Source organism: Eleginops maclovinus, chromosome 16, assembly GCF_036324505.1.
Source record: "Eleginops maclovinus isolate JMC-PN-2008 ecotype Puerto Natales chromosome 16, JC_Emac_rtc_rv5, whole genome shotgun sequence".
In the NCBI taxonomy this organism is placed as follows: domain Eukaryota; kingdom Metazoa; phylum Chordata; class Actinopteri; order Perciformes; family Eleginopidae; genus Eleginops; species Eleginops maclovinus.
In genome coordinates, this window is record NC_086364.1 from 20,395,139 (window position 1) to 20,408,147 (window position 13,009).

The 13,009-nt window shown below is 42.4% G+C and overlaps 1 protein-coding gene across 1 annotated transcript in view; it reads left to right on the forward strand.

Moving 5' to 3' along the window:
- tnrc18 (trinucleotide repeat containing 18) overlaps positions 1-13,009 on the forward strand; it is a 55,493-nt gene that overhangs the window by 23,209 nt on the left and 19,275 nt on the right. The window contains 13 exon segments of the mRNA XM_063903197.1: positions 1,398-1,485; positions 1,591-1,817; positions 2,779-2,925; positions 4,631-4,815; positions 5,540-5,945; positions 6,043-6,978; positions 7,127-7,272; positions 7,360-7,493; positions 7,747-7,860; positions 7,940-8,129; positions 8,252-8,561; positions 9,263-9,466; positions 12,408-12,569. Coding sequence (XP_063759267.1) covers positions 1,398-1,485; positions 1,591-1,817; positions 2,779-2,925; positions 4,631-4,815; positions 5,540-5,945; positions 6,043-6,978; positions 7,127-7,272; positions 7,360-7,493; positions 7,747-7,860; positions 7,940-8,129; positions 8,252-8,561; positions 9,263-9,466; positions 12,408-12,569 — 3,249 coding nt within the window.

Here is a 13,009-nt window from a genome sequence, read left to right on the forward strand (position 1 = left end):
CTTCTTTTTTTAACACTCCATCTCTGTCTTTTGCCATCGGGCCTCGTAGTAAGCAGGATGGGTTTAAATAGGACAGTTATTCTGCTCATTTTCAGGCTCAGCTGGCTGGCTCTGTTGTGATTGGTCAACCGCTTAGAGATGTCCGGCCCCTTAGCTTTCCACATACAATGTGCTGGAGCGCTAGCCAACAGAAGCACAAGTTTTACATAATGATGTCATTATGATACGGAAGTAAACAAAGGAGTCCAATGGAGGAGTTTTAGGCGGGGGGGCAAAAACTCCCTCTTGTGTGAACTTTGGGATTTTTGCCTTTGCAGACCATTAACATAAAAAGAGTAAAAACACACTACAGGAAAGGGAAAACCCCCAAACATGTAAGAACTGTGTGTGTGTGTGTGTGTGTGTGTGTGTGTGTGTGTGTGTGTGTGTGTGTGTGTGTGTGTGTGTGTGTGTGTGTGTGTGTGTGTGTGTGTGTGTGTGTGTGTGTGTGTGTGTGTGTGTGTGTGTGTGTGTGTGTGTGTGTGTGTGTGTGTGTGTGTGTGTGTGTGTGTGTGTGTGTGTGTGTGTGTGTGTGTGTCGAGGGAGTAGTGACATGTTCACACGTCTCCTGTGGCACCAGACTAATAACTGAGAAGAGCTGACACCCAGAGGGAGAGCTGTGTGTGTGTGTGTTCAGGATATGTGCACACGCGCGGTGTGTTCATGCATCGTATTTTTAGTTTCTCCTCCCGTTTTGACATGCTGTGTGGTGTCACCGTTATAGAGCCAGAGTCACCTTGTCCTCCCCTCTGCTGTCACACTCTCCTCTTTCACTCTCTCCACATTATTGTTTCCTCTTGCCTCCCAACCACGCACTGTATCGTCTTTTACAGCTTATAACCTATTTTATAAATGTATGTTGCACCCCAGCACTCTTTATTTTTGCTTAAGTAGATATAAGATATATAAATAACTTACTTTACACTGTAATTATGGGCTGTTTAGGTCATAGTTTTCAAGGTAGCTACAACAAGGGTTTACCTGTTTAATGTTACCCTGCTACTAAACAAAGAAACTAGCAAACATCAGATCCATACTAGTTTACTATGATCTATTTGAAATAACTGAGCCAGAAAAGACATTTCTCTGACTTTTTAAGTGACTCTAAAAATAATATTAAACAAAATAACAGCTACTAAAAACAGCTTCATAATGAATGAATACAATAACAATGCTTTGGTGCTAATAATGAAGTTACTTTCATCATTTAAAATGTAAATCCCTTTCCAAATTGTTTTCATACAACTCATTAGGAACTAGCTCCACCTTTTTTCCACCGGAGCTGCATATATGTTATATTTGGAGTCAGGGTTTAAACACTCAACTAACAAACCTCTCTATCTGTGAACGCATTGCAGATGAGGAGCGAGGGGAGGACCGCAGTCGTCACCACGATGACCGGATGCTGGCCGGCCGACTGGAGCGTGAGCAGGAGAAAGTGCTCAGGTGAGCGGCTTCATGCAAACTAAAATGGTTGTAAATAGTAAAAGTGTAAAATAAATCTGTTTGTTCATTAAATGTACTTAAAAACCCTATCTTGCCTTATTCCAGAGAGTCCAAGGAGCTCGCAGAGTTCACTCAGATGCACCCCCCCATGTCGAGTGGTCTGACGCCCAGTATGATGACACCCAGCCTCATGACCTCCAACCTCATGGTGACGGGAGGGGCTGCTCTGGCTGGGGCAGGACGATGGCCTCCTGACCCGTCGACCCTCACCTCTCACCCCTGGATGCCCCGACCCGGAGCTCCCCCGGTCTGGCTCTCCAGCTCCCCGTACAGTAAGTGGACGGAGACACTTGCTAACCAGAACATGTTTTTAGATGATCCCAAAATTTGACTTAATGTTCTTTGTGACATGTTTTTGTACTGATCCAAGTCCAGCATGTATTTAGTGATTTCAAAAACTGACAGCTTATAGGCAAGGAAAGTATTTCTACAGCACAACGCTATTTAAAAAAACATAGTAGAAATGAATGCTTTTGTGTTAGTCATTTTAATATAGGTTGTTTGACTATTTGTTGGAAAAAACAAGCACCCGCATGCATGACAAATGTTAAAGTCAAGGGATGAATGCCCTTCATGAGGCTGCCACTTCATGTGGTCACTGAGGTAGACTGACAGATGTGGACAAGTGCAGACGCCGCACGCCACACAAAGCATTAATACAGTACCAGCGACTCTTTTGCCCTTTTCAGCAAGAATCTACTTCTTACTCTCTTGTCAGCAGAGTTATCCAACCTTGAGCTTAAGATTTAAATCGGGTCAACACAAGAACGTGGCGTGCTTGCAAAATTCGACATGCGCCTGTGTAGCCTTTAGTGATTGGCTGCAGCAGAAAAAGGAGGTGTTGTCTGATCATCCAGTAACAGCCTCCAGGGGTCAAGTTCCTCAGACATTCCTGATCTTTGCAGGACATTCCTGCTCCGCCAACGCTCGCTGTCCAGAAATAAAAGCATTGAGACACAAACACACTTGGATAGTTTTACTGTACACATAACATCTGAGTAATATGGAAACAAACATCTGTTGCTCCCTAAGGGGGAGTTATGTCTAGACACAAAGGCCAAAAAAAACAATATCTCTTAATTCAGTGTTTGTGTGCTCAGTGTTGTTATGTCTTCGGTATAAATACTGGGTGAGGAATGGTGCTGAGGCAATGTTGGTTTTAGATTAGCTGGGAAAATGTTTTTTTTCTCCCCTTTTTTAAGTGAACTTTTCAAACGTTTTCTTCCCTTTCAGGCCTCGGTCCATCCTCTCTTCACCAGACTCTCCCCCCCGGTTACCCCTCCTCTTTGCAAGGTTCAATGCCTCCTCCATACCAGTTTGCCCGGGACCCTCAATCTGGACAGCTAATAGTCATCCCCACTGAACACATGCAACACTACGGTACAAAAGCCATTATCCCTTTGTGCATATGAAATCTAAAGTATGAGGACATAATGTTGATTTTATGTCGATTTATCACTTTTAGATTAACTATTTATTGTGTTACAGCATAACATGTTTTTGTTTTTTTTCATTTTGAAACCGATGTCAGTGTTGGTAATTAATGTTAACAAGTGAGACCATTTCCAACCAGTTTTGAAAGCCTTTATATCTTTTTGTGTGCAAAAGGTTTTGCTCTTCGCTGCTTTACAGCTAAATTAGGAGGTCGTTGGGATGAAACATGAGTATTATATTCTATAAAGTGAAAAAGAAAATAAATGTTTGATTAAAAATGTAATATATCCACATATTGAGTCAGCTGTAACATTAATCAATGAATAATTAAGAGTGGGTTGAAAACTAGTTGGCAAGCAAGACGAACAGTCCCAATAAATAGCTTAAACTGTTAGCTAACAGTAAACAGTTGGACAAAGTCAGTTTAAAGTAAAATGTTAGAAAATATTAGCTGAAACGTAACAGTTGAAACAGTTAAAATATTTTGCCAAAAGTTAACGATAAAACATTTTTAGTTAAAACAGGTCAATAAACATTTAGCTAACAATAAACTGTTAAAATAGTAAGCATAAAGTTAACATTTGAAACGGTTAGCTAAATAGTAGGCTCAAAGTAGGCTAAAAGAAAACAGTCAGCTAAAAGTTAACAGTTGGACAAAGTCAGTTTATAGTAAAATGTTAGAAAAGATTAGCTGAAAGTAAACAGTTGAAACAGTTAGCTAAACAGTTAAAATTGTTAGCTAAACAGTTAGCTTAACAGTTAAAATAGTTAGCTAAAAATAAACAGTTGAAACAGTTGGCTAAACAGTTAGCTTAACAGTTAAAATAGTTAGCTAATAGTTAACAGTTGAAACAGTTGGCTAAACAGTTAAAATAGTTAGCTAATAGTTAACAGTTGAAACAGTTAGCTAAACAGTTAAAATAGTTAGCTAATAGTTAACAGTTGAAACAGTTAGCTAAACAGTTAAAATAGTTAGCTAATAGTTAACAGTTGAAACAGTTGGCTAAACAGTTAGCTTAACAGTTAAAATAGTTAGCTAATAGTTAACAGTTGAAACAGTTAGCTAAACAGTTAGCTTAACAGTTAAAATAGTTAGCTAATAGTTAACAGTTGAAACAGTTAGCTTAACGGTTAAAATAGTTAGCTAAACATAAACAGTTGGCTTAAGTAACCAGGTGAAACAGTTAGCTAAATGTAAACAGGTGAAACAGTTATCGAAACATTTGGCTAATAGTTAACAGTTAAAACAGTTAGCTAAAAGTAAACAGCTACAACAGTTAGCTAAAAATATACAGTTGAAAAAGTTGGCTAAACATTTAACAGTTAAAATAGTTAGCTAATAGTTAACAGTTAAAACAGTTAGCTAAAAGTAAACAGTTGAAACAGTTAGCGAAACAGTTCGTAATTGGTTAAATAAACGGTTGAAATGGTTAGCTAAAAGTAATGAATAAATAGTTTAAACACCAGTGCTGTTGGTGACAAGGGAACATCTCACAAAAGATCTGGGGCAATAGAAAGTGTATGTTTGTCCTTCTATAAGGATACCCCTTGTGGTTGTGGAAGACAACCACCATCATTTCTTCATCCTTAATATGATAAATGTGATGACATAGAAGGCTTCTTTAACTTTTCCCCCACCATGGCTGTGCAGGAGGTGATGTTCTGGATCGTGGAGCCCAGGTGTGGCCAGGTGTTTACGGTACCGGCAGCTCCCTGCAACATGCTGCCCAGCTGCAGCTGCTCTCCCAGCAGCAGATGCTCCGGCAACAGGAGCTGCTGATGATCCAGCAGCACACAGCGCAGGTCCTGGAGCTGCAGAGGAACGCACAGCTAGTTGTAAGTAGACTTTGTGTCGTGAAATGGTATCAACAACCATACATAATTCAATATGCAAAGCCATTTACACACCTGTCCATGTAGACATCCATCTCCATATTCAAACACAAACATAAAAGCAGTCCTGCAGCTGAGAGTTTTATGTGCATATATATCCTTACAAACACACATCACATAAATAATAAAAATGCATATATCCTGGCTGTGTAGAGGAACAGTGAGCTACAAGTGAGGCAGAAATGTATTGCATATACACATAAACCCAGATTTTATGACTCGGTGAAGAGTTACATCAATTCTTAAAGGATAAGGATATTCTGTAAGACCAAAACCAACAATGCCTCCACATATCTCTATACTCTACTTCCGCTTCTGTCAAGTCAACTCTGTTATTTCTCAGAGATGATGTTCACCTCAACACATTTAAGCAAGTGGTGTAAGAACAAGTAAAAGTAGAAATACTGCAGTTTAAAATCTATCAAAAGTACAAAAGTATTTGCATTAAAATATACTTCAAGTACTTGTTTTTTTGATGGTTTTAAGGTTTGAGCTACTTTGAATTACTTTATATGCATCTACTTGATATATTGACCTATAATTGAAAATATAAAGTAGAATTTTAGATTCAATAAAAGCCTCTCAGCGTCTCACGTCACTCCAGGAAGTGTATACAATGTAAACACACACTGATATTGATAAGTGAGTGACTTGCCCTGTGTTTCAGGAGCGATTTAAGGCCAGCGAGCACCGGCCAGAGATGGAAGACAAAGCAGACAAGCGTCACGGCGACCACAAACACCGACGCTGCTCCATATCTTCCCCGTCTCCCTCACCTATCCTGCATCCTCGCAAACCTCCCCCACACTCTCGCTCGCCCACCCCGTCCACGTCCTCCGTCACCCCTCTCCCTCCCCTCCCCTCACCAGTTACCGCCCTGAAGTCAGAGGAAGGCGGGCAGAGAGTTTTGTCCCATCCGCCGATGCCCCTGCCTCACACGCCTTCTCCACGATCAGCCTCTCCTCCTCCATCCTCGCCACGGCGGCCTAAACTGGAGGAGGGGGAGTTGGGACGGAGGGCGCAGAGGGAGGGACAGAAGCCGGGCTCTGCTTCCTTTCAAGGCATCTACTCTGGTGAGTGTGGAGGCAGCTGACAATGGCACACACCTGTGGAGAGAGCTGTGCATTTATTAGTTACTCTAATTTCTGTATTTCTGCTTTACTGTTACAGAGCTCCCTCCAGGTTACCCTTACCAGTCCATCACCGCCCCATTTGGCTCAACTTTCCCCCCCTATCACATCCCAGCACCCACAGGGGCAATAACAGAAGTCGTCTCACCCCACCGCTCCCGATCTCCGTCCTCTGCTGCCCCTTTGCCCTCAGCCCACCTCCACCCGAGGCTGCAGGACACAGACATTAAGCCCCAGAAACAGACCGGATCTTTTCTGAAGCAGGAACCCGGCGTGGAGCAACCTCCGCTCGACACAAGGCCCGAACCTCTGGGTGCTCACCATCGAAGCTGCAACCCTGTTCCCCCCAGAGAGGAAGCCCGGGAAACACAGGAGCTTCAGACGCTAATTTCCCGTGTCGCTAGCCCTCCATCGCTACAAAGTGAAAGACGGCAAGAAGTCAGGGAGGAAGACAAGGACGGAGGGCAGATAAAAATGGAGGTGTCCTCTTATTCTTGTCAGGCAACATATGCCCTGCCTCCTCAGTCTGAACCTAAACCAGATGTTATGAATCAACCTGAACATTATCCAACATGCGTCGCTGCAGATTCAGACAGCGAGGAGTTCCAACAGATCACCAGCACAGTGTGTGAACAAGAACAGCCACACACTCTCATCCACTCACACACTCCTAACCAGAAAGAAAGTGTCCCTGAAACTCCCGTGTATCATCTCTCCACTTCCAAATCGCCGCTTCCGCAGATCATCGGCCCAGAGGATCCCATGGCGGGGATGTTCGCCCTGCTGGCAGCCAGTGAAATAGCCCAGGCTCGCCCCAGCACACCACCCGCCCCGACAATCATCCCGCAGATAGAAATCCCATCGCTGGGTGTGGATTGCAGCGGTTCTGATGCTCTGGAGATGGTGGCGCTGGAGGGGATGGCCCTACTCAGCGAAATGGCTCAGAGGGAGATGGAGCAAATCAGCATGGAGCAAGGTGAGCAGATACGAGAGGCTGAAGGACATTATACTGCACCCGATGTTGATCCAATTTCAATTCATATGAAGAATGTGCAGCCCTATTTAATACTTTTATCACCTCTGCTATAATCTCTAATGTTTTATTTACTCTGCGTCCCACTCAGATCTGACACTGGAGGGTCTGGACTGTCTTCTTGAAGCAAGCCGGCAGATTCTGTTGGAGGCGATCGAGAAGCAGTCCCACATCGACCTGCCCAGAACGCTGGACCCCAACAAGAAGTACAGCTGGAGGCAGAGGAAGGAGGAGCCTGTGAGATGAATAAAAAATGACATGGGATGCCCAGAGATGGAATAAAGCATAACATGTACTGACACTTCTTTTCTCTCCTCTCTGCAGCTGTACAGTAAAATGTCTGTGGACGTGTTGGACGCCGTAGAGGTGGAGTATCGGGTTCACTTGGCCGAGCTGCAGAAAACATACAAGGAGAAGCAGAGAGATCTGAGCAAGCTGCAGAGACGCAGAGACAAACGGTGAGCTAATGCAAGAACACACAAGATGAATGAATCAAATGAATTAATCTATTCTCCAGTTTATAGATTCCTAGTGGGAACCCAGAGATGCTGAGTACTGTGGTGGAAATATCTCATAGAAATAAAGCGTTATTGAGGATGCTGAATCAATTTCTGACAATTTCAGGATCTAAATTTGCATTTATATTGACACACACAAAGTTCTCCACCCCAGACAAACACAACCTTATATCCTCTTGAATGCATGTTCCAGTGAGCGGCAGCAGCAGGAGGATGAGCGGCGGAGTCTGACCCGGCGGGGAAGAGGGCGACCCCGGAAGAGGAAACATTTGACAACGCCTACCAAACTGGACAGCAGGCCTGGAAAGTGAGTCAGACCGCCATCTTTATGTTTTTTGGTTTGTTTGTTTAGTTTCAGTGTAAAAACAAACCTCTGGGTGTCTCAGGGTGGGTAGGACAGTGCAATACTCTGAGGATTCTGAAGCCGGGGAGGGACAGAGGAAGAGGTTCAGGGTGTCCAGAGAAGAAGAGGACCCGGAGGCGGCGGCGAGTGGAGGAGTAAAGATTAAGAAGAAGAAAAAGAAGAAGAAGAAGAGCTGGAACGACCAGGAGCCGTCCACCAGTCACTCTCTGGAGGTAACCCGCTGTCAAGTTCTTTCTTAGCATTTCTCTCAATGGCTGGAGGACAACAGAGGAATCATTTCTTCTGCAGTGTTGCTCCATGTTTCAGATGAATAACTAACTGTGTTTTTGGTCAGGTGTTGAAGTCGAAGCGTGGCCAGGTATGTGAGCAGGAGCAGCTGGCGTCAGACCTCGACAGAGCTCTGTCTCTCTCGCAGCTCGGATCACTCGCAGCATCCCATAAACTCAGCTCCAAATCAGACAAATCGAAGGTAAAGTCTGCGGAAAGTCGGATGAAGGAGCGCAGCATCCACCCGTCCGCTAAAGCTGGGAAACTGAAGATGGCCGCCAAGGTTTCCTCTTCAGACAGCGCCCGGAAAGTGAAAGGTCAGAAGAAGACGGCTCTGTTCTCTCACGTGAGATCAGAGCTCAGCAGCTGCTCCAACAGTAAGTACCTGGAGCAGACCAGACGTCTGAAATACCTGCTTTATAAAACCAATGCTGGCAGAGATCAGGTTCCAAACAGATACAAAGTCAGATAAAATCATCAAAATGCAGAGTTTAATCCAAACTAAAGCAGGGCGTAACGAGTAAACTTTCTGGAAATTCGGGAGGTAGCCTAGGGCTTTCTGCTTAATTTTAAAAGACATGGTGAGGAAATATGCATAAGGTTGTTAAAAAAGGCTTGATTTTTCAATGTAATCTGCTGATTATCTACAAAATCAAACATGTTAAACCAAAAGGCAAACATTTTTGGGACAATTCCACCTTTTAGATTTTTTAGGGTGTTTCTTGCGTCTCACAGCCGATGAAGCTAGCTAAGCGTTTAATAATCACAATCAAAACATGCTATTATACCTCATACAAACAGCTTGTGGGATTAAATAACTTGTATAATCAACATTGATTGCTGTATGATATCTGTAAAGTTCGCAATTTCCTTTTTAGTAACACCTAAGAGAGGCTTGGATATTATTGGTTTAGCACCTTGAATGATTGAGTTTTGCTCTAAAAAAAGCTGTTAAAACCTTAAATAATTAACCATAATAGAACCCAGATGGAGGTTCAGTGTTGAAGAAGCGTTTCAGAGTCCTGATGGTGTCGCGGTGTGTTTTCATGAATCATTAAACGTCCTCTCTCTGCACCAGACTCAGACTCAGAGGAACTCACTGCTTCTGCTCGAGGGGGCTGGCCCTCTCTCTCAGGGATGCGCTCCAACGAAAACCAGACCAGGAAGAGGCCAACGTCACCGCCACTGTCCAGCCAGAAATCCCAGAAGAAGAAACACAAGCACTTATCGCTGCTGCTGGAGGAGGCGGCCCTCAGCTCCTCCGACGACTCCTTCGACCAAGGTTACTGAGCCAATCTTTGCAGAAACGCAGCTTGTGTCTCTGTTTGCGTCTCAACTGTGCTTTAGCTCGACCATCTCTACCTCTCTTGCTGCTGTTGCCTTTGTTTTTTTAAAGAGTATTTCTATGGTGTTTTTCTTTGTTTTTTAAATTGCCTGGATTGCAAAACCAGTTTTTGTAGCATTTTGTACAATTGTTTGAATTGTGAGATAAAGTTGTATTGCAGTTTTGGTACATATAAGCTTTATTAAAGGTGTTGATCTGATTGGCACAGAAAGCGAAGCGCTGTAGTCCTTGTGTCTGCTTCATCTGTCTGTCCTTGTGTGCAGCTGCACCTCACATCCTGTAGACTGCTCTGTTCCTCAAATATCCCTGGAGTCCTGGAAACCAAAAATAATAAATGTATAAGACTTATTTCCGAGCAGCTGAATCTGATGGGACAGGTTTTTATTTCCTGGTCAGTGAAAATGGTTCTAAAATAAAGAGATTTATTTTGAAGGTACATTTTTGTGGATTTTTAAATAAATAAATGTGTGGATTTTAAGGTAAATTTATGGAATTCTAAATTAATTTCATGTGTTTTTTTTAGGGTAAATCTACATCAGATTCAGTTTTTATTTTTTAACAATGTGGTCTATTTTCTTAATGTTGTGTGGGAAATAAAATCTACTCATTCTAAACTTCTTGACAGCACCAATCAAATACCACGCAGGGGATATTTGGATAATAGAGCCCCTCCTGTGTCTACTAAACCTTCAAATAACCCTTCTCCCTTTACGTTGCTCTCTCCGACACCTTGCTCTGTCCTCTCACCTGTCCCGCCACCCCTACCCCCTTCCTTACCCATGATGCTTTGAATGTCTCTCCGCCTGTTTCCATGTGCTTTGTGCTGCTGCCGCGACATTACAGAAGCTTGGCAAGGACTAGCGCAGCCGTGAGCCTATGCTACCTCGCTGCGGCTAATGCTAATGCTAGGCTAAGCTAAGGCTAGGCTGCGCTCTCGCCGTTGCCCCGCCCCTGCCTGAGGCCACACCCCTGTCACCTGCTCTGTAAGTAGGACGTGCCCCTCCCTCTATTCCTCATCCACCGCTAACATGGACCGTGCTGAAATTTAATTCATTTTTTGTTCTCACAAATTAAAGCTCTTGGTTACTTCAGCTTCCGCAACAAATGTAAAACTTTACGGGAGGATGTAAGTAGAGGTAACCATGGTTACGTCCTCTTTACGCGAAGTTTAACATTAGATAAACCGTTGCGGTAGTGGATGTAACCATGGCAACCTCCATTTCCTCAAACCTCACCGGGTTGTCTAATGTAAAAGTTTACAGGAAAAGTACGTAACCATGGCGACATCTTCTTCACTAGCTGTTTGTTGTAGATTATGGGAGGATGTAAAGTGGGCGTAACCATGGTAACTTTAAGGGGGCCTCACAGGGCTGTCCTCTCAGTGCCTGCCTGTTTTTGTTTTCGTCTGCCTGCTTCTGCTAGCATACCGTGGATCCACAGTACAACAGACGCTCCAGATGTTGCTCCCAAAAACAATTTAAGTGATTTTATCCAAATATTAATTTTATTCTGCTCTGGATCAACAACATAGGAAACGATTTATTTACCTAAATAATCTCAAAATGATAAATAATTATTGTTTTGGTTAAAGTGGGACGTTTTTGCTAACCTCCATTCGCCTTAGTTCAGAAAACAAGTCCTCAATCTTTAAAAAAAATTTTTCTGAAGTCATAACAAAATAAACATTTGATGTATTTAAAATAAATGCAAATCATACATTAATAATTGTAGTTTTGGTTATAGAGGACACATTATTTTAACCTCCATTTATTAAACCTCTCGCCATGTAGTGCTAAACTAGTTTTAGAGAGAAATGTATTCAGAGATTATTCTTTGCACGTTACATGGTTAACGTTATGGGTAGAAACAAAATAAAAAGCCACAAACTATTGCTGAAGTTAGTAAAACATCTATGATTTGACTCAAAATAAGTACATGTATTGCATAATTTAGGTTGCATACAGATCAAAACTGATTTGGGATCAAACCGGACACAAATAACATTCCCGAAATAAAGTCCTGTTTTTACCTTTTTTACTTTGTACTTTTATTAGATAAATATTTGTAACATTCAGAACAAACAACGTCATTTGGGAGAAAACACCTTCCTGTGAAAACAATATTTTACTATTTAGTTTCAATGCAGTGATGTCACAACGTACTTTGGTACACTTTGCTATTTTTTCACCAGAGAGGGCAGCAAAATGCTGACTCTACCTAATGACTCTACTTGATGAAAACCTTTGTAAACACACATTATTGCTAATCCTATGACTGAAAATATATGATTTAATATAAGAACAAAATATATGAAAGTGTGTTTTTGTACTGTGCATCCACCATGTTAACACCCTAACCTCCTGCTCCTCTGCTGCCAATGGACCTAACTGCTAACTTCCTGCTCCACAGATAACCAATGCTTCAGTGTATACATACATTTAAATGTGTGTGTTGTCTGTGTGTGCCTCTTCTTTTTTATGTGCTCTTCTGGCCTGTTAGACTAATAAGGACAAAGGATGCAGCTTTTCTCTCTGTCACTTTCTCTGAGGGTTTCAGTTAAATAATAGATGAGGTCTGAGTCAGCTCACAGGGTCTCAGCAGCTGTGTGTGTGTTAGCGTGGCTAATGCATGTATGTGGTAAACGAGCGTTTTTGTAAATTGTTTACACAGCAGTACGGGGATGATTGCAGACGGTTGATTGGACAGTCATCATCCTTTCTCTTTACCGAGCCAGTGTGTGTTTGAGTGTGAGTTTAGTGTAAGATCTATGCTTTTTTGGTGCAGTCTTTGTGTCAGTAGGAAGTGCTTTGACCTTTGACCCCGTGCTGCTGCAGCATCTTCGCTTCCTGAAAAGCTAACAGTCTTTCCTCTGAAATAGAAACTTCAGAGGACGAAGACGGCTACGAGGACGTGTCTGACTCAGAGGAGGAGAGCGGGCTGGGTCTGCTAGCCAGGTTTGCAGCGAGCGCAATCCCCGTCAGCTCCGCGCCTCTGAGCCTCCTGAACGACGGCAAACACCGCAGCAGGCAAAGCACTCTGGGTAAAACACAGCATATACAAATGAGTTGTGTATATATGATTACATTCATGTAGCTTTTATCCAAAGCAATAGTTTGCAATAAACCATGAGTTTAAAATAAGCTAAGTAAATATAAAGGGTATTTCTCTGCCAATAAACCAATCTAACATGGATAATCAACCAAAGTATAAAGAAGTCTTTCTTTGCTTACAATCCCCCGACAGCTTTACATTCTATTTTTCTATATTTCCAGTCTAGGATGATATGAATGATTAGAAATAACATTGAGAAAAGTCTTTAAAATTGCCTAAGATTAACAGCCAGATATATTTCATTTGGGAAAAACAGATGTGCAAAGAATATTGATAATATTTCTTGTGAAAAAGATAAAACATGCAGACCAAATGAAAACAAACCTTTTTATTATTATATTTAACCAAAATTCCTAGAATCCCACACAC